This window comes from Harpegnathos saltator, unplaced genomic scaffold, assembly GCF_003227715.2.
Source record: "Harpegnathos saltator strain DR-91 unplaced genomic scaffold, Hsal_v8.6 scaffold467, whole genome shotgun sequence".
Classification (NCBI taxonomy): Eukaryota; Metazoa; Arthropoda; class Insecta; order Hymenoptera; family Formicidae; genus Harpegnathos; species Harpegnathos saltator.
Window position 1 is genome coordinate 886201 of NW_020230280.1, and position 18649 is coordinate 904849.

Below are 18649 nucleotides of genomic sequence, written 5' to 3' on the forward strand. Positions count from 1 at the left end.
TCCAACTGGATATATATTGCACGAGATGTATAAAATACCTACTTAAAAAATACAACTTTCCGCGTTTTCTTTAATTTTAAATGATGATCAAGTGAGGGCAAGTAAAAGTTCTAGCACGATCGTCGATAGGATTATTTACTCATTGCTTCGACGAGCGATGGAATTTTCTATCGCGTTTAATCCTTGCTTCGTGCGCAATAAAAAATTCCAAGTGTCACATTGATTAGCATTGAAATTAATTTCAGGCAACACCTGAACATGAATCATAATGAAAATTACTGGCGTTTCAATTAACCGACACAAATTTTTTCAAAGAACAAACGTAGAGTACAGTACGTGTTTTACAGCGAGTTTTCAGCCGACAAGTGAAGAATATGTTCTAAAGAAGAGGCTAAATCATTCACACGCTATCACTCCCGGTCTTGCTTAACGACAGTCCACCGTATCTCACAATGGCTGTCCTCCAGGTGGTCGGGAAGACCATTTCTATTATCGCTGCGCGTGATAATACAACTGGCGCAGCATATAGTGCAAACTCTGCACGAATGCAAAATAGTGACCAGCTCGTGTTATAGTCGCTCGCTCAGTAAGTCTATTGACCCTAATCTGAAAACTGTTAGAAGGGGACCCGTATCTACACCAGACACGCATAAATTTACCTTCTCATACTTGAGGCTTTGCCGCATGTGAGGAAACGTTCGCCCCATGAGAAAACTTTTATTTTAATTTCCAGCCGGAAAACAATTTTCGTCATCATTCGCGATCGCGTTATATCAACGATAAAAATACCAACATATCAACGATAAAAGTATATCTAATTTTTATGGTCGTTTTATCGAAAGCATAAAACAATGTGTGTGTATGTGTATGTGTGTGTATTGTCTGTGACATATTATTATGTACATTACTTATGTACATTAATATGTAAATTGTTTATTACGGAATATCTATATCAGGCCGCGACCATACAACGCGGGACGTAATTGTATTTTCGTTCAATCGACTTTTGACAAGAATATGAAATGGTGTCGCGTCCGAGGAGTTATATTTAAATGATTCATTTGACATCGAGCCGTAACAATGCGGGACATACTTGTATTTTTGTTTGATCGATCACGTACAAGTCGCTTTCGTTTCCGTAGCAACCGATATCAGCCATGGCTGACTTCTGCTAGTATATTTAAACGCGTACTTACGGCAGACCGGTAATTATCGACGATTACTTGGCAAAATTTTAAATACCGCATCGCGCCAAGTCGAAGAGATAGCGAGTAAAATGGTTGACGACGCGCCGTGTTACCGCAGTGACGAAAAACCTCGGGATTATCGAGACGAGAAATTATCCGCGCTCGGTCCACGCACCGACGATGTTTATCGTACCTATAATCTCCCGTCGAGGTTCATCTACCCGAGTAAGTATTCTTCGCGGAGTAACACTGCGTTATAACATTTTCGAAGGGATTTTATTGGGTGAGTGCACAAGTTTTGATGGGAAGGGATTTCCCACAAAAGTCGAGATTGATTCAGTTTTATGGCAGCATATACAAGCATGCGAATGTATATGCATAATATACCGAAGATAATAGAGAGAATAGGGAGAATCGTTTTTAATAAAATTACTTTATATATATATATATATACTTTATATATATATATATATATATATATATACAGGTCGCGTACATGCACATTTGTTTATCGGAAAACTTCTCCATCAGAACTTTCGCACTCATCATTTCGCATTAGATTCTCGCAAAGCGTGCTCCACGAGATAATTGGAAAACGCTCGACCGTATACGCGTGGAAACGAGCGGATCTTGTTTCTCTCGCGACGCAGGGCGCAATTCGAAACAACCTACATGCTACTGCTTTCAAACTCAATATTGCGGATGTAACTGCGTAATACGACGCTGCTGCTGCTGGATATTTTTCCTCTCTCTTTCTCTCTCTCTCTCTCTCTCTCTCTCATTTTTTTGTCAAACTGCACCGTCGCGTAAAAATCTAACATTTTTCCCACGCCCTCTGTTTATACGTATCGCATTCGTATATTTTTTTAAGCTTCTCATGTCACTGGAAAGTATAAGAGGATAAAATGATAAAAGAGTCGCATAAATATTACGGATAAGATTACTTTAAAATATGTTACGTGGTATTAATGCGAGGACACACACATATACACACACACACACACACACATACACACACACACACACACACACACACACAAGCTCACGTATACACGACAAGCACCATTGATGCGTAAATAGAAATGGCATAGGGGATAATCCTTTCAATGCGTCAACGAGTACATCAGCTACTGCAGGTACGACAGCTTTTCTCGCACGAGAATACGCCGTTTCGCTTTGGATTCTGGTCCAGAAGTCGCGAGTGGCCGGCGCGATAACGTTCAGCTATTAATAAGCTGGCGCAGCCGATCACTGCACCCGTCAAATCTTATCTGTCTCGCGAGCATTTTTACGCATGTCCCAATGGAGATCCCTCGTAAGTAACTCGTCTCTGTCGCGCGCGCGGGAGCGTACACAGAGAGTTAACATGTGTGGGCCGAACGGCGCCTGGATCTTTTATCGTCGTGCGCTGTAAAGTGCGCGAGGCTGCGCGATACGGTTTTGTTATTCGTCATCGACAATTCATCGTCGCTTTCCGGTATGCGGGCGCAATATCGGTTGTTTGTCGCGGGGAGTGTACAAGACGTGCGATTTCTGCGCGGGGATTATTAATACGCATCAGTGACGGACATTTGAAGCACAGCGCTCCCCGAGATATGATGATATTTAAAAATATTATTTTTACACAATTACCTTCTGTGCTATTATCTTCATCGGCATATCAGCGCCGATGATCGGACAGAAAATATTACTTAGAAAGCAGCTGGAAAAGGTGAAACGCTGCGCGTCGCGCGTGCGTCGCGCGAGCGAAGCGATAAATGCTTGCTCGCGCGCGCGTGCGCGCAACGAACGTTAATCTTCTTTAATTCCACGAAGCCATTTAATTGAATTCCGCTCGGTTATCGCCGTAGCTGGAGGTTATTTAACTGCAAATAGTTTCCGCATAGTCAACTGATACGTTACAAAACAGAATTATTGGAAGATAACGGCTTACCCGCGCTCGCAGGCACGCGCACACACACACACACACACACACACACACGCGCGCGCGCGCGCGAGCGCGCAAGCCGCGTTAGCTTATAAATTAATTATCAAGACCAAGATAAGGAGAAGAGAGGAGTTACGTCTCGCACAACGACTCACCGCTCTGATATATTCGTATAATGATATCTCTCGTAAACTGCCGGCCACGCCGGCGAGTACTCGGCCAAGAAACCCCCGTCGCGCGCTCGAGGTCAGTACACATCCAGCCTCCGTGAGCCGCATTCAACGCCGCGCCATGTGCTTCCTGCTGCTCATTTATCTCCTCTTATCGGCCGACGTCGCGGACGTTAGTACGGAGGACGTCGACTGTCAGGTTTACAATCACCTTTACGTCTGCCTGGCGAACGGCGGCGCGCTTCACGGCGTCGCCTTCGAGGACGTCAACGCCGTCCAGACAATCGAGGACATCGAGCTGCATCTGGAGAACCTCGGGATCGTTGACATCGCGAGGAACGCATTCGCCGAGGTCACCAACTCGTCCGCGCTCTACGTCCGCGACAATCGGCTGCCGTTCCTCGGCCGGCACTACTTCGCCGCGCTCGATCAGCTCACGTACTTGGACCTGCGGAACAACACGATCTCCGACGTCGAGGAGGCTGCGTTCGCGAGACTGGCCAACCTGGAGACTCTGCTGCTGGACCACAACAACATCTCGGTCCTGCGCCCGGGCGTGTGGAAGGGCCTCACGGAGCTGCACGAGCTCTACATCACCAACAACCGGCTCGTGCTCAGGAGGAATGTGTTCAAGGGGCTTAGACAGCTGGAGACCTTGGTCCTGGACTCCAATGACATCGCGGAGATACCGATCGGCGTGTTCAATGGCTTGCCGCATATAGACCTTCTCTATCTGTCGCGCAACAGGATCTCGTCGCTACACCCGGACGTGTTCCGCGGCCTCGGCGAGATAAACGAGCTCGACCTGGGCAGGAACCGGCTCAAAGCGATCCCCGCCGGTATCTTTCGGCATATGAAGTCCCTAAACTCGCTTTGGCTCAACGGCAATCAGCTAACTGTGCTCGAGCCCGATGTCTTCCTCGGCCTGGACAATCTGCTGTTCCTGTTTCTCAACAACAACGAGCTCCGTCACGTGGACATGGCGGCTTTCGCGAGGATGAGGAACGTGACGGTGGATCCCGGGTTCAAGATACGAGGCTCGTTGGTGGAGGATCTCGGCAGGCTCCACGGCCGATATCAATGCAGCAGTGCGGCGTATCAGTTGCCGTACGACTGTGCGGAAGTCGATTCGTAGACTCGTAGAGGAATCAAGGGGATAGAACTTGCAAACGAGGCGCTTTTATATGCACAATCTACGTGAGGGAAAGCGAAAGAAAGAGAGAAATTTCAGGAAATGACGTACATGTTCGCGGGAAAAAATTATCGTCAGATATAATTCCATGACGATTGGGATGATGATTTAACGTTGCGAGCGTAAAGTAACTGATCCTCGGACACTCGTTACGAATTTATCGTAGATACGTATGTATGTTTTCCAAGATATGTGGGCGAGCCTGTGGCGCTTTTCGGAGGAGAAAATTGCGTGGGCGCGATGCAACGTGCACCTTGCAAAAATTAATATACTCACTTCAGCTCCACGTACTCTAATTGGCTGCCATGAGGCAAAAGTAGTGACTAGTTGAGCTTGAAAGATGTGCGGAAATTCAGCGGAAAAGCCAAATGTGTGAAAACGCAATCGTAACGATCGCGTTTTACCATCGTTCGCTTCATTTCACCACCGTTCGCGTTTTGCAAAGTAGGATTTGGCTTCGTTTGATCTCGTTTCCTGCAAAAACTACGAGAACGGATATCGCAGGACGGCCGCGCCGTCCCGGCGTGCGATAATCACTTTATTGATCCTTCGTGCTTTCCGCAGGCTTGTTTAAGGGTTACGGTCAGGAAAGCGGCCCTCCTCCTCATCCCTGCTACTGGAAAACCTCTACGGATTACGGCTGGTACGCGCCGACAATTCATACAGTGCCCACAACTTTTTATCCGCGAAGCACTTCTTTCAGCAGCGAGTACGGCCGCGCGGGGATGTCCAGAAATTGTTCCCTCAACACGGAACTCGACAAGTCCTTGTTCTAATTGTTCCGTGTCGCTTTGTAACCCGCTGACGTTCCGCGCTTCAAAGAAGAGGATGACGATGATAACAAATTATCGTAACGAGCGATCGATTCCGGCATATCGATCGATCCCCATGTATTCCCGTCGTCGTAAAGCGTGCGCTGCTTCTCGAGCTTCTGTTGAGGTCTCGTTAATTTGCCTGCTCTGTAACGCAGTCTCTCAGAGACTGATAAGATTTGAATAAAGATTTGAATAAAGACGGAAAAGGCCGTGATGCGTCGTCTCTTATTTTCTCACGATTGACTCAACGTCCGAACTTTCTCAATCTGTCTCGTACGTTAGAAAGTGCCGCTGAGCGGAGGGAGGAAGTCTCGCAGGTCAGCGAGAGAAACGACCGACGAGCGTGTGATCTTTTGCTAATACGTTTTCTTTTATTATTACAGTTCAGTTTACGTATCGCTTTAAACATAATAATGCATTGTTATGTATTTCAATAACAGGTTCTACGTCGGGGCGTCCTCGGAGTACACGACGCCTCCTATCTAATGTACGTCGTCAATGCCACGATATAACCATCGCAATGGTATAATAGTTATTAGTATTGACGGTTAATATCGTTCTGTTATTTTGTTTTGCCTCTTATCGATGCAACTCGCATATACTACACGTGTCGCGGTCGCCTAATCGTAATCCTGGATAAAGGATAAAACGAACCACTGCGCGTGCATAGTGTCGTGACGATTACACATCGATATTTATTCACGTCTCGCGGATAAAACATCTCGACACTTGCGGTAAATTGCTTATATTTCACATTAATGTGGTAATACAGTCGTAATGGTAACTCCAATATGGCGCAACGTATAACGTATATTATATATATAATATATATATATATATATATATTTGTTTTTTATGTGTATGCGTAACACAGTGGACATTTATAGTCGCAATCTATTGTTTTAACACATTTATGAGTAGGATTTATCGTAACAACCATAATGACTAGGAAACATTGGAAATGTTTTATAATCTATTATGGCAACAGTAATGAGGGGTGGTGAGTAATGGCTAATATATTTGCTTTTTGTCTTTGCTTTTTTACTCTTTTCTGCGCTTGTTAGTTTAGTAGACTCGTACGACGCGTGCGTGTTAAGCCGCTCTATCTATCTTCTATTTTTTATTATTTCCTTTTTTTTCGTTTCGATTATAGATTACAAGCCACGTCGAAATGTAGCGATTCGGGCAAACATTACCGTATCGATCGACAACGACTGGCAAACAACTGAACGATACAAAAAGCGAAACAGATTGCGATGATCTTCGCGTTTGCACTTATTTATCGTTAACTCGTTGTTTCCGAAGAGATTCTACGCATAAAAAATGGAGAATTAAAAAACTTCGTCGTGACGGGATTATCCCGTTTTACAGGATGTCCGCGATGTACAATTGAGAAGTATCTCAATCGCAACATTTTCCCTCGACGCAACATTTTCCCTCGACGCAACATTGATCTCTAGCAATTTCTCGTCAATGATTGCGACACGGACAAAGGCTCGATGCAATATTCTCGCGAAAAGGCGCAGACACAGCGAGCGCGGAACTCCGCAAAGTAACGCAGCAGATCCAATGCCCTCAAATTCGAAAGTAAAGTCTCGCGATCTCACATCCGACTGTTCGATGAGCGATATTTATTATTCGGAAGTCGGATGTCTCGGCTGTCGCTCATACGCGCCGCTTGTACACGTCTAGCACACCTCAGGCAGAAAACAGCACGCTTCGGTCTTATTATCTCGCCCCGTGAGTGAACTATCCATCTACCTCTACATCTCTTGCTGTCGACTACTGCGAAAAAGATTCCCTTCGTGAATCATGATCATGAATATACGCCATGATGCTCGCTGCCGATCGCTGTTCTGTTCGCCGAGACGGAAGCGGCTCTTGAAGGTCGATCGGGCTCTTTCATCGAAACTCGCGGAAACTACACCCTTCTGCTATTGTTCCTCCGGGTTCCTACCGGATCTTCCAGATGTTTAAAAGCGAAACTTCCTAGGCCGTCGTCTGTTCTTCGACTCGGCACGATCGCAACGAACATTCCGACGTACACTCAACTATTAACGCTGCGTGTGATCAGAATACTTACATATTTGCGTATTTTCGTTTTATATACGTATTTATATATATATTTTTTCTTTATATATATTTTTATATATATCTATATATATATATATATATATATATATTATTTATCTCTTCTCATATATATTTATACACGTGTTCTCGTTAATATTGTACTACACTTCCTCGCGTAACCCGCTAAAGGCTATGAATTTATAGTCTTACATTATGTAACCGATACATGTAACCGATCCTTAAGTATCCGAATACTTATATAGCCGACACTTGTGTATAATTGATACATATAACCAATGCTTATATACTCCGATACCTGTGTAATTGCATACATGTAAACAATACGTATATATCCGATACGTATAACCAATACATCTCCTCTCCAAACTATGATTAGTCCTTAGTAATTAACGATGACAGATAGAACTCGCATTTTATGTGTGTGATTTAATCCTCCGTTCACTCGCACTTTTACTCCACTCTACGCTTGTACAAATTCGAAGAACTGTATTCGTAAGTGTGATAACTGGACGCGCGCTAATGTCTACGCGCGCATGCGCGCTACGCACTACTCGGACGTTCGCTCTATATAGTCGTCCCTTGTCTCCTTCCTCTTTTTCCTTTTCCTTTTCTTTCGGTCGCTCCCCACCGCTTGTCAGGACTCGTTCTGTTGATTCGTTGTCCTCTCAATGATCATTATGAGTACGCTTATGAGCTGAAGTACCGTTAAAAGTTTATCGTTAAAAGGAGACGCGCGGAGGCGGGCGGGCGTCGCGTCGTGCTGTTCTCGCGTGTTCTCCGGTGACGCGCTCTTCACCGATTCGCGTTTCCGAAGACGATCCACCGCGTAGTTATCGGCAAAATTTCCTTCATTTTTCCTCTCACATCTCAGTGAGACAACCCCCAATAAATCTTACGATCTTTTTTTCACGCGAAAAATTTTCTGCGGCCTTTTGACTTTAATAATACTGCGTAAAGATATTTACTTTTCATTTTAGCCTAATTGCACGACTGACTCTCGCTTTTGTCATGTCTAACCCGGGCCGATATCGTGTCGAGAAGTATGCAAGATGCAGCAAAGTGCGTAATGATGGAATATATATCTGGAAAAGCGCACTCTTCGTCGATCATATCGAGTTTTTGTAATCAAGGTAGATGGATTTCAAAGAAGCCATCATTTATATGGCCGGACCGTTCCCGAACCGAATCAAAATCTTGCAGTACTTTTTATCCTTCATCTCTACTACGGAAACCGTAACGAATCATGCTGTCATCGTCCACTGCAATTCTATCATATTTCTTTCTTGTTTCTGTTTCTCTTCTTTCGCGACGGTCGAATCGCACGCATTCTCGACACGCAGTGGTATTGTTAGGAATCATCAGAGCTAGTATTTATCCTCGATAAAGTGAATATCTTAATTCGTGATAATTGAATCCTTTTTCTTAATAAACAATACGGGTCCATATTTGCATCCTTGCTCTAAATTTTATACACATTGAATATAATGAGTCTCAAATAAAATTAAAAACTTTGGTAGGCGCTGGAACGTCATGATCACAAGCGGATTACTGGTGGCGATGTTGATAATTAATATCAGACATCTATTTCTTCTCAGATCTTCAACTTTCTTCGAAACTAGACAGTGTCGTATCACTAAATGGTACTTCAGTCACTCTTGAAAAAGTATTATAAATAAATTAGGAATTTCTCGTAAGAGTGAAAAAAATTTAACACGATTAAAATCATAAAAGTCCAAACTTTCCAATAAAATCAAGTTTGTACACTTGGCTTAACGTGTATATTAAAATTTCTTAATTCATTTTCACAATTGGATTACTTGGTCACTAATTGGGACATTCACCTTACTAAGGCTCGCCGAAACGTCGACCATCGCGTGAATGTCAAGCCGAGAGAGTCGCGGTGGTTTCCAAGCACGTGACGGCCGACGAATCGATCGCTAGACCTCGATTCAACCCTTTCTGCCTCGTGGGTGGTCCGCTCGTGGGCATCAAAGCGTCGCGTCTCGATTTTCTCTTTTTCTCCATCTCCTTTTCTCCCGCTTCCCTCCTCTTCCTCCTTTTCTCTCTTTCTCTTGCCACGAGAACACGACCAACGAATGCGCTCGTGTTCGGTAAGAGACGGATCATTCCGCTTGAGAAAACGCGACGATCACGGCCGCCTACCCGCCGACGCTCGTCCTCTAATCTACTAATCTCTTCCAGTTACATACATATCGTATATAACCGATGCTCGTATATGACCGATACATATAACCGATACTTATACGTAATCCATACATATAATCAATACTTATATACTCGATACTTGTATAGAATCGTCATATAACAGATAATCATACATACATATACATGTATATATATATATATATATATATATATATATATATAATTAATGCTTATATAAAAGATACTTATATAGCCAATTATACGATCAAATTACTTGCGTAACTTGACACCGTTTACGTTAACTCTTAAGAGTTATCCCTAACGAATCTACTTAAGATTTAGACCTGTGTCCTCATGAAATCTTAACGCGCTAATTATCCTCGGTATTCTCCTTTTTTCGGCACTATAGGCTGACGTTAATGATAACCGATTAAATAACATTGACACCATGCTATACGTACAGTAATATTACTTATTTAACGTTATGACATACGATTTAATCGTTTAGATGCACGTATGCGCGTGTAACATGTGTATCTGTGTGTTCGTGTGTGTGTGTGTGTGTGTGTGTGTGTGTGTGTGTGTGTGTGTGTGTGTGTGTGTGTGTGTGTCGTGTATATGAGTATTATAGTGTATCATAGGATCATACATGTGGCTAGCACGCATTGAAATCAAGGAGGTAACGCACGGTACTAGGCCGCGACGTATAATATTTGCCGCGCCTACTGCTATTACTTTGTAGCTCGAGTTAGTTTTAACATTAAGTTCGTTACACAGAGATACATATTGAGTATTATCGAGAGGCGAGCCGTCGTGTAATCGGGGCTAAATCGATGATGCGTACTCTATCCTATTGGCCAGCTCTCGAACGCGAAACTAAAGCGACCCCGCGTGAACGCGCTCTTTCTTCTCTTGTCTCGCGTCTTCGTTGTAAATCACGCTTACAAAGTTAATGAGAGGTGTTTGGTGTTTCATTCAACCGATATCACAATCGCGATTATCAACGTCTGTCCGAGAGCGCGTTCGTGGAAAGAAAAACGGAGTTTTCTCGAACCGAGTGCGAAACAGCGACGCAACCAACGTGTTCCCTCGTCTTCTCTCTTTCTCTCCCGCGTTTTCGCGGCATGTCGAAACAGTCCGATCGTTTAATCGTTCGTTCCGCGGCAGCGGCTCTCTCATGCGAGAGCATCGTTGGCTCCATCGCGATCTTTCTTCCTAGGAGCGTTAATTAAGCGATCTCACGATTTATTCACTGCGACCGGCCTCGACTGATATCGCGCGGACTAATATCTCTACGATCCGCGGGATTGTTCTCCTACGTTAACCTTAAGACACTGTGCATGTCGCAATGTACAATGACACGTATAGGTTTATCTACATATATAGTTACCTATTCTACATATTATATTCGACGGAAGGAAGAAGGGGAGGGGAAAGGATAACATCGAGAGAGAAAGAGAGAGAGAGAGAGAATCCTGCGAACGCTCCTCACGCCGCTGCTGCCGATCGAAACGAACGGAGGGAAAGGAAAAGAAGCACCGTAGCTCAGCGGTCGTACCGCCAAGATGATATGTACGTAAGAGATTTCACCTCGATGTACAGTGACGAATGCTCAAAAAGCACAGTGAAGGATAAATATATGTATATCATGTATATTAGTATATGCGTGCACACACATACAAAGTGCTCGACAATTAAAAAATAAAGCTTGTGCGCAGACAGGACGGATTCAACTGAACAGAGAAATCACGCCACCATTTTGCAAATTTTGTTCCGCGCAATTAAGAAGAAATTAATTAAACAATATGAACGACATCAGCTGAAGAAAGATGAAAGCTTGCAAGCAAGATCACACTTCGCTTTTTTCTCGACGCACGGCTCTGTGTTCTGAGAAATAAGACGTCCTTTTTACGAGCTAGAAGCCATCTTTCTTCGGACGTTCAAACGTTCACTTTCCTAACGCTTCTCGTCCGTCCCGAACTCTTCCTTCGCGCTCATTTTGCTTAATTGATTTCTCAACGACTGTTGCGAAATTTGCAACATGATGCACACAATTACCTTGTGCAGTGCGATCCGTTCTACCTGCATGCTGCTTTCGTTTATATACAGCTGCCTCGAATTGTCAGACACTCTGCATGAGGATGTCATGTAATCTAGAGGCGTGAGACACGCGCGAATGTCATAACTTATTGCACGATCCTCTCGCGATAATAGGAGGACCGTCGAGACCTCAGAGAGACTTTATGGTTTGTCGGTAAGCACGCGTTCCCTCGCGCCAGCGTTACGTCGGGAGGGAGCGCGACTCGACGCTGCCAGTCGTTCGCAAACTACATCTCGGTATATGCGCTACGATCGATATCATGGAGATCATTAATTTACAACTAGGAATGTTACGCATCGATAAGTCTTCGGGACAGTCTCCGAACGTCGCCTCAATCAGAACTCTCCGTAAGCGCGTTTTTCTCTTCTGCTTTTCCTTCATCCTACCATACCCTCCCCCCCCCCCCTGGCGGGTCGAGCGAAGGGAGAGATTTCTTCTTCTTCTTCTTTTATCAGAGAGCTTGCGATACGATAAGCGATACTATCGAGATAGCCACGGCCGAGGGCTGGAATGGGCCGGGGGAGATCGTTAAAACTGAAATTACGGTGAATTCTCATTAACGCGACGTTACACGTGGTGCGCCGTATACGCGTGCACGCATGTTATGCGTTATGCGAGATCGCTGAGCCCGACTCTTCGCACGTACGGCAAGGGAAAACGGTAATGTGATAACCCATTTGGATCATGCAGTCGTGTATACACAGCAACACGAAGTATCCTAGGGAATTGAAGACGCGATATGGTCACCGTGCTAATCTACAGATATTGCTGGTGCATTATTACTCGAGCTATGGTGCAATCGGTGCCTGCGGTACGAAATGAAAAATACTGCTTGCTGCTCACGACATCACACGGCCACATCACCGTAACTGAACGTGTCGTTGGACAAACGCTTCGATAAGTTATGATCCAAGCAACCAAGAAATACCCGAGGTTGTCTCTTCCATTCAGCTCACGCCCGCGCGCGATCGTTCGATCGCGAATCAAACTTGAGGACTTCATTCCGCGACTTTGGAACGAGACATCGAGCGCCGCATCGTCTTCACTTATTACTTTTACTTTTGCGAAAGTAACAAAACGGAACAAAAGATCTACCGCCGATCTACCGGACAAGTTGTCCCTCGCGTCAAGACTTACAAGATAATAATCGATGCTTGATACGTTTCGATACAACCAGTCAGCAAATCGCGGGAGACAATTTTTTCAACACTTGCAAGCAAAGTGTTCGGTGGAGCCGAAAATAACGACTGGGGTCGTTACGACTTACCGAAAAGAAAAGATCGAAACGCGTTAATTACACGCGCGTGAAAATTGAGTCGCGGGGGCGATCGCGATGCGAACAATCGCGCGCGCGCGCACGCAGCATTTTTCTCTCCTACGGATCTTCGGATCGCTCCGAGGATCGCTACGGTCACAAGGATCTGCTCGAGCAAGCGAATCCTAATTCTATCCATTCTACCGACTGACGTCGACGTCGCCGTGTTGACTAGGCTGCGACGCGTGGCCCAACCCTCTGTCGCATCTAGTTTTGTTCTATTTTTTTTTTATCTAGTGCTTTAGACTCGCACCCCTGAGATATTCTTCACCTGTAACCGCGTCTACGCATCTAGTGCTGATCGATTGACCTCCGCGCACGTGACGTGATTATGTTTGTTTGATTGCTCTCCTCCGTGCCGTGGCGTCAGCTCTGAAAACGGAATCGGGCGGATCTGTTCCCCGTGCGTCAACCGTCCCGACCACTTTCCAAGTCTTCGCGCCCGTCTTTCAGTCACCGTGATCACCGTGGATCACTCTCTCACGTCGAACTCAAAATAATTTCTCCCCAGAACGAGAAGGACGGTGAGGTGAAAGGATCTCTCTCACTGATTAACCCTCAATGCGTCAATTAAGGTGTCAAGGTGTACCTCGCAAGAGTCTTTGCCATGTGCGAGCAGCGCTTAGAGACGTCCGACGCCCAATGCTCATTGTGCGCGAATAGCGTGCCCGATTAAGCGCCCGATTAGCCGTACAGTGTATGTGTGTGATTAGGCGTGCTCATTTGTTAACGCTGTGACGCGCGTAAATGAGGCTTGTCGCGACGACAAGCGCTGGCTCTGCGCCGCCTCTTGCTTCCGAATGGCTCGCGGTTTGGGATCGAGAAGCCGCTTGGACGAGAGCTACTCTCAGACGTTCTCGGGAGCGCAATAACCTCACGGAATAATAGAATTATATCGAAATTGTGTTCGAAGGGTGCCGCGTATTACGCGGGGGCTAATGACACGTTCGCTTCACTCGCGCGAATAGCGACGTCGGAAATAACGGCTGTCCGCAACGCGGATTGGAAGACAATCTACTACCGTGGCGTATTGCAAAAATCGAAAATCCTCGGGAGATCGCGGTCGTCGCCGCGGAAATCATCGTGTGTGTGTACACATACATATATATATATACAAGCGCTTATTCGTGTAACGTATTCTCCGGTCGCGAAGGTGCGTGGATGTTACAGCAAACGGATGTAAGCTTTGGACGGTGCGCACGTTTCTCCGCGTCGCGGTGGAGAGATGTCAATGAGGAAACAACAGGTGTCTCGGCGAATATACAGATGCAATGAGAGATCGAGGTTTATAAAAAAGTACAAATAATAGATCGCACACACGCGGTGAAGTGCGCGCCCGTCCGCGACGTCTGCTCGAGGTGGGCGTGCGAGCGCACGTCCACCTCGTCCCATTTGTCGCGGTGAGATTGATCAACGTCGTCGTAAATTGTGCACTTCGCGAAAAATCACTTCTCTTCCATTCGCTGCGCTCCTCCTTCCTCCTTCCTCGATCTCGTCTCGTGATATCGCGATCAACGTGAATACGAAGGACACTTCAGCGTCAAGGCACATGAAAATCAAACTGTCAATTACTTATTTACTTGTGCAGTTGGAGAACCGCGAAAGAGAGAGAGGGAGAGGGAGAGAGAGAGAGAGAGAGAGAGAGAGAGAGAGAGAGAGAGAGAGAGAGAGAGAGAGAGAGAGAAAGAGAGAGGGATATATATACGTATATACGACGAAACCGCATAATGTAAAACTGTGTGGTTACACCGAGAACTCTAAACAAGAGATTATACTTTCAAATGAATTTGCACTTTGTTCTCCGCGTCAGTTAGCTTAGGTTTACAATTCGCCGTTTTAATACCTCTATCAACTGATTACATATTAATTGATATTTCTGGAAATATTAAACCCTCGTTTATCACATTTAACGATTACTCGCCTTAAGCGAAGTGTGAAATTCAAATGAGATTCATCGAGGCGTTGCAACGTCAACTCCTTCATTTTCATCCAACCTTCCTCCTTTCAGAGCTGAGACCACGGTCGACGATATATCCTGACGCGTATATCTTCGTTAGTCCTATTATTAAATTAAATCCAAATCGTTCCGTGAGAATTGCCTGCCTTCGTGCTGCGCTTCACGTAGATCTCGCTACGTTCAAATAGTACATTCAATCAGTTCGCACATATGCGTATATGTATATATTTGCAGATCTGTGAGTCGGAATCATTCTATTTCGCGTTTGCACGTCCGTATGCCGCATTATCGACGCGCGTTCTCGTTCAAATTGTTCTCAATCGATCGATCTTCTCCCTCGGTTCCTCGCGCCAAGATCCGTCGCTAGGACGAAAATTCGCGTGGCTTCTTAATACTACGAAAACTCGGCTGTTTTACCAAATTTCCCATCAACTCACGAGGGATGCGCGACGTTTTCATCGATTTTCCATCGACACGCGGAAATCGACGCGCGTGATGTCCTCGTGAAAGCGAGAGAAAGAAAGATAAAGATTCTTCCCAGAGTGTGTTGCTACGACGAATCAATCGGTCAATTAGGATCGATCAAACGCACGACCCCCTCACCGGGACGACACACAGTGCATCGAAGCCAGAGATACAAAAGATACAAACCAAAAAACCGAATTGTCATCTTTACTTGCGTAAATTCTGGTAGTAAATCACTTGTAAATTACTGAAATCAATTCTAACACTTGCCAGCTGCAGCTAACTCTTATCTAGAAGAAAGCTTTTGAAAAGCATGAAAGAGCCAGTTGCGGCTAATTAAGGCTGGAACTTATCTCAGCAATCTACAAGCAATTTACCGTCAGAACTTGTCAACACAAGCCGGTATTTCGACGGTTGAATTTTTCGGTTTACGTCTCCTCCGTTTGGGTTCTAAGCAACGGCTCACGGTTGCGACGACGCGCCGTGTCAAAAGTCACGGGCGCGGATGTCCCCGTCGCGACGCCGAGAAAACCTCACCCATCCCCGAGTGATTACCCTTAAATACTACTTGTGCGCTTAAAAGTACAGACAACTACACACTCGTACTTCCGACCTGTAGTCCTCGATGAAAACCAAACGACCGTTTGCAGTGTCGGTTAGCCAAATGTTCAAGAATAATGCCCGAATCTCCTCTTTTTTTCGTCGTCTTCGATCGACTCGAATGACGTAGGCGTATGAGTATTTTTACAAACACTGCGAGATCGCCAAAAGACGCCTATTTGCCTGCCTTAATTTCCATCTCGCAATGCATTTTCCCTTAAATGACGATATGACACACGACGATCCAAAACGTTAAGCCTAAAAGTGGGTGCTCCAAGTAAAACCGGTTGAGGAGATGCCAGGGGCCTACGGATACGCGACTGTACGCTGCTCTTGTGGTGAAGGTGCGCGCATGACGGTATTTCGCGGTTCTGTTCGCAAGTAATTCAGCGGGTATCGCACGTTCGGCGATTACTGAATGGACATCAAGCTGATACCAAGTAAATATCCGCCATTTCCGACTGAGCCTGCCTAACAACTGTTGCTTTACTCGCCAATACACACGGATTACATAGAACCTACCTTACCCTCCAACGTACGCGCGCGCGCACACGCACACACGCACACACACACACACACGCACACACACACACACACACACACACGCACGCGCACGCACGCACGCACGCACGCACGCACGCACGCACGCACGCACGCACGCACATACACGCACACACACACGCACACACACACACACGCACACACACGCGCGCGCGCACACACACACACACACACACGCACGCACGCACGCACGCACACACACATACGACCAGACTCTCTCAATATACAGAACCTACCTCGCTGGCTTGCTACAGCGCGTTAGCTCATTAAACCGATGAACGTATGAGATTCTTCGTTTTTGAGTTTCTCACCGCGAGACTGCGCACTCTCAGGGGTGTAATTGTGCCCCGTCCTTGGCCCTATCAACGATCTGATATCGAACGGCGGACGAGAGCTCCCTGCTTCCCACGGACAATCCGCGAGTCTCGGTCAGATTCGAAGGGTTAATTGGACTTCGCGCGGAGCGCAGCCTCGCGAGTTTCTTATATGACAATCTGCAAATATATAGATATCTACATGCTCCGCGTCAACCTACCTACGCGCGATCGGCGCATCGAGTGAGAGTGCTCTCGAGCTTTTCAGTCGTGGAACATGCTTAGGGATCTTCGAAGGATTTCGTGAGTTCGTGTTGTTCGTGCCGACTGGTTTTCGTTCGCCACTTCGCCGCGAGAGCGCCCGCCGGGCTCGCTCTCGCCCAGTCGGCCCTACCCCGAGGTCTACATGTCGCCAAAGATACCGGCGAAGGTCTTTCGCAGGTTCTTCATCGTGTCCTCAGTGTCCTCGCCCTGAGTCTGCGACTGGCTGCCTTGTCGGTGGAACGGCACCCTGGACGTCGGCGGTTCCTCGGAGCGCCGGCCGACGGACGGCGCGCTCACCGAGCTCACGGTGCTCGATTGCGATGCTGTGGGAATTCGAGAGGACCTTAAGCCCGAGAGAGATCTCCTTCGGGACGTACGAGACGTCAATCAACAAGGAACAAGCAAATTGATATCAGAGGAACAAACGAAAGGAATACGTTCCATTTTTCTAGTCTTGTTTCACAGCTCAGTATGCATTCTCGGTGGAGCCGAGAAACGCGGAGCACAAAGCATCCGATGAGTTTGATATTTTCCGGCTCGATTTTGAATGAAAAAGATCCGGAGCAGCTTGCTTCTCACCTCTCGGCAAGAACGAACGCGATCGCGAAGAGAACTCGAAGAGATTTCGCTTAAAATTGAAACGAGTTAAATTGTGACTGCATAGGCTGCTCGTGTCTCATTATCGTCGACCAACGTTTCACGTTACCTTGTGATCACAAAATTGAACGAGTGATCACACCTCGCCAATTGCATGAAAGTTTGCGACAGTTATTCCTCGCTACGCGCCATCGCGTCATCCACCGGATCGCGAAATAATCGCGAGCGGACAAGTACAAACCTTGGGAGTCACGTCGCTGCAGCTGATGATGGCTGTCCGAGGTGGTGACGTCTCCCGGTATCGCGGTGGCGGCGGAACTGACGGAGCCCAGGCTGCCTATACTCGCCATGGAGCCCATACTTCCGTGCGATCCCAGGGGAGCTGTCGGGGGTGCAGTTCGATCTTCCACCGGGCTGGTCGCCTGGCTGGAGCCCGACATCGAGCCCCGTGAGGCGGTCTTCGTCAACACGCTCGGCGGCCGGCAGTAAACCTGCGGATCGTAAATTATCATTTGCTCGTAATGGGGGGATCGATCGTGCTTCGCGGGCGGCCAACGAACCTGCATCTTCGCGGTGACTAGGTCCGCGATGTGACGGCGGTCCTCTTCCTGCGAGTCTCCCATCAAGGAGAGCGCGCTATCGTTGACCTCGATGATGTGCTCCCGGCCATCTTTGCCCACCAGCAATTCGATCGCGCAGATATCCAGCCCCCCGAATAATTGCGCCACGTGGTCCACCCATGTGCGGTGTCTCTCGCTCACGGAAAGCTGCTCCAACATGGCCGAGCCGGTATTCGATTTCCAGTTGCCGCTTATGCTTTTTCGCCTGCGGGCAAACGCAGCATCGCTACAATTTCAGCTCGTCTATTATGCAAAGCAACGTGTCTAAGCCGCGAGTAGCAACGTAGCGTGAATTATGAGCGTC

The 18649-nt window shown here is 46.6% G+C and overlaps 3 protein-coding genes across 3 annotated transcripts in view; 2 read left to right on the top strand and 1 right to left on the bottom strand.

Annotated features, from left to right (window-relative positions):
* The first annotated feature begins 1207 nt into the window (after nucleotides 1-1207).
* LOC105185005 (UPF0691 protein C9orf116) lies at nucleotides 1208-5496 on the top strand. Its single transcript, XM_011144188.2, has 2 exons — nucleotides 1208-1412; nucleotides 5041-5496. Exons 1-2 carry the CDS (start codon nucleotides 1277-1279, stop codon nucleotides 5250-5252), a joined length of 348 nt encoding a protein of 115 aa, XP_011142490.1. The 5' UTR covers nucleotides 1208-1276; the 3' UTR covers nucleotides 5253-5496.
* On the top strand, nucleotides 3362-5042 carry LOC105185004 (insulin-like growth factor-binding protein complex acid labile subunit). The gene has a single exon (XM_011144187.3). The coding sequence runs from the start codon at nucleotides 3406-3408 to the stop codon at nucleotides 4417-4419; it is 1014 nt and encodes a 337-aa protein (XP_011142489.1). The 5' UTR covers nucleotides 3362-3405; the 3' UTR covers nucleotides 4420-5042.
* An 11224-nt stretch (nucleotides 5497-16720) lies between the features above and the next one.
* The window catches only part of Syn (synapsin), a 39845-nt gene continuing 37916 nt past the window's right edge, over nucleotides 16721-18649 (bottom strand). Inside the window, exons 7-9 of the mRNA XM_025302055.1 lie at nucleotides 18286-18550; nucleotides 17967-18216; nucleotides 16721-17451 (exon numbers count right to left, since the gene is read on the bottom strand). Of these exons, the coding sequence (XP_025157840.1) occupies nucleotides 17267-17451; nucleotides 17967-18216; nucleotides 18286-18550 (700 nt within the window). The 3' untranslated portion in view covers nucleotides 16721-17266. The remainder of the gene's footprint in view (nucleotides 17452-17966; nucleotides 18217-18285; nucleotides 18551-18649) is intronic.

What these genes read in the sequence shown, in the direction of transcription:
- LOC105185005 (XM_011144188.2), top strand. Translation starts at nt 1,277, where the DNA reads ATGGTTGACGACGCGCCGTGTTACCGCAGTGACGAAAAACCTCGGGAT. An exon ending in GTCGAGGTTCATCTACCCGA is followed by an intron (nt 1,413 to 5,040) that starts GTAAGTATTCTT and finishes TGCTTTCCGCAG; the next exon opens with GCTTGTTTAAGGGTTACGGT.
- LOC105185004 (XM_011144187.3), top strand. Translation starts at nt 3,406, where the DNA reads ATGTGCTTCCTGCTGCTCATTTATCTCCTCTTATCGGCCGACGTCGCG.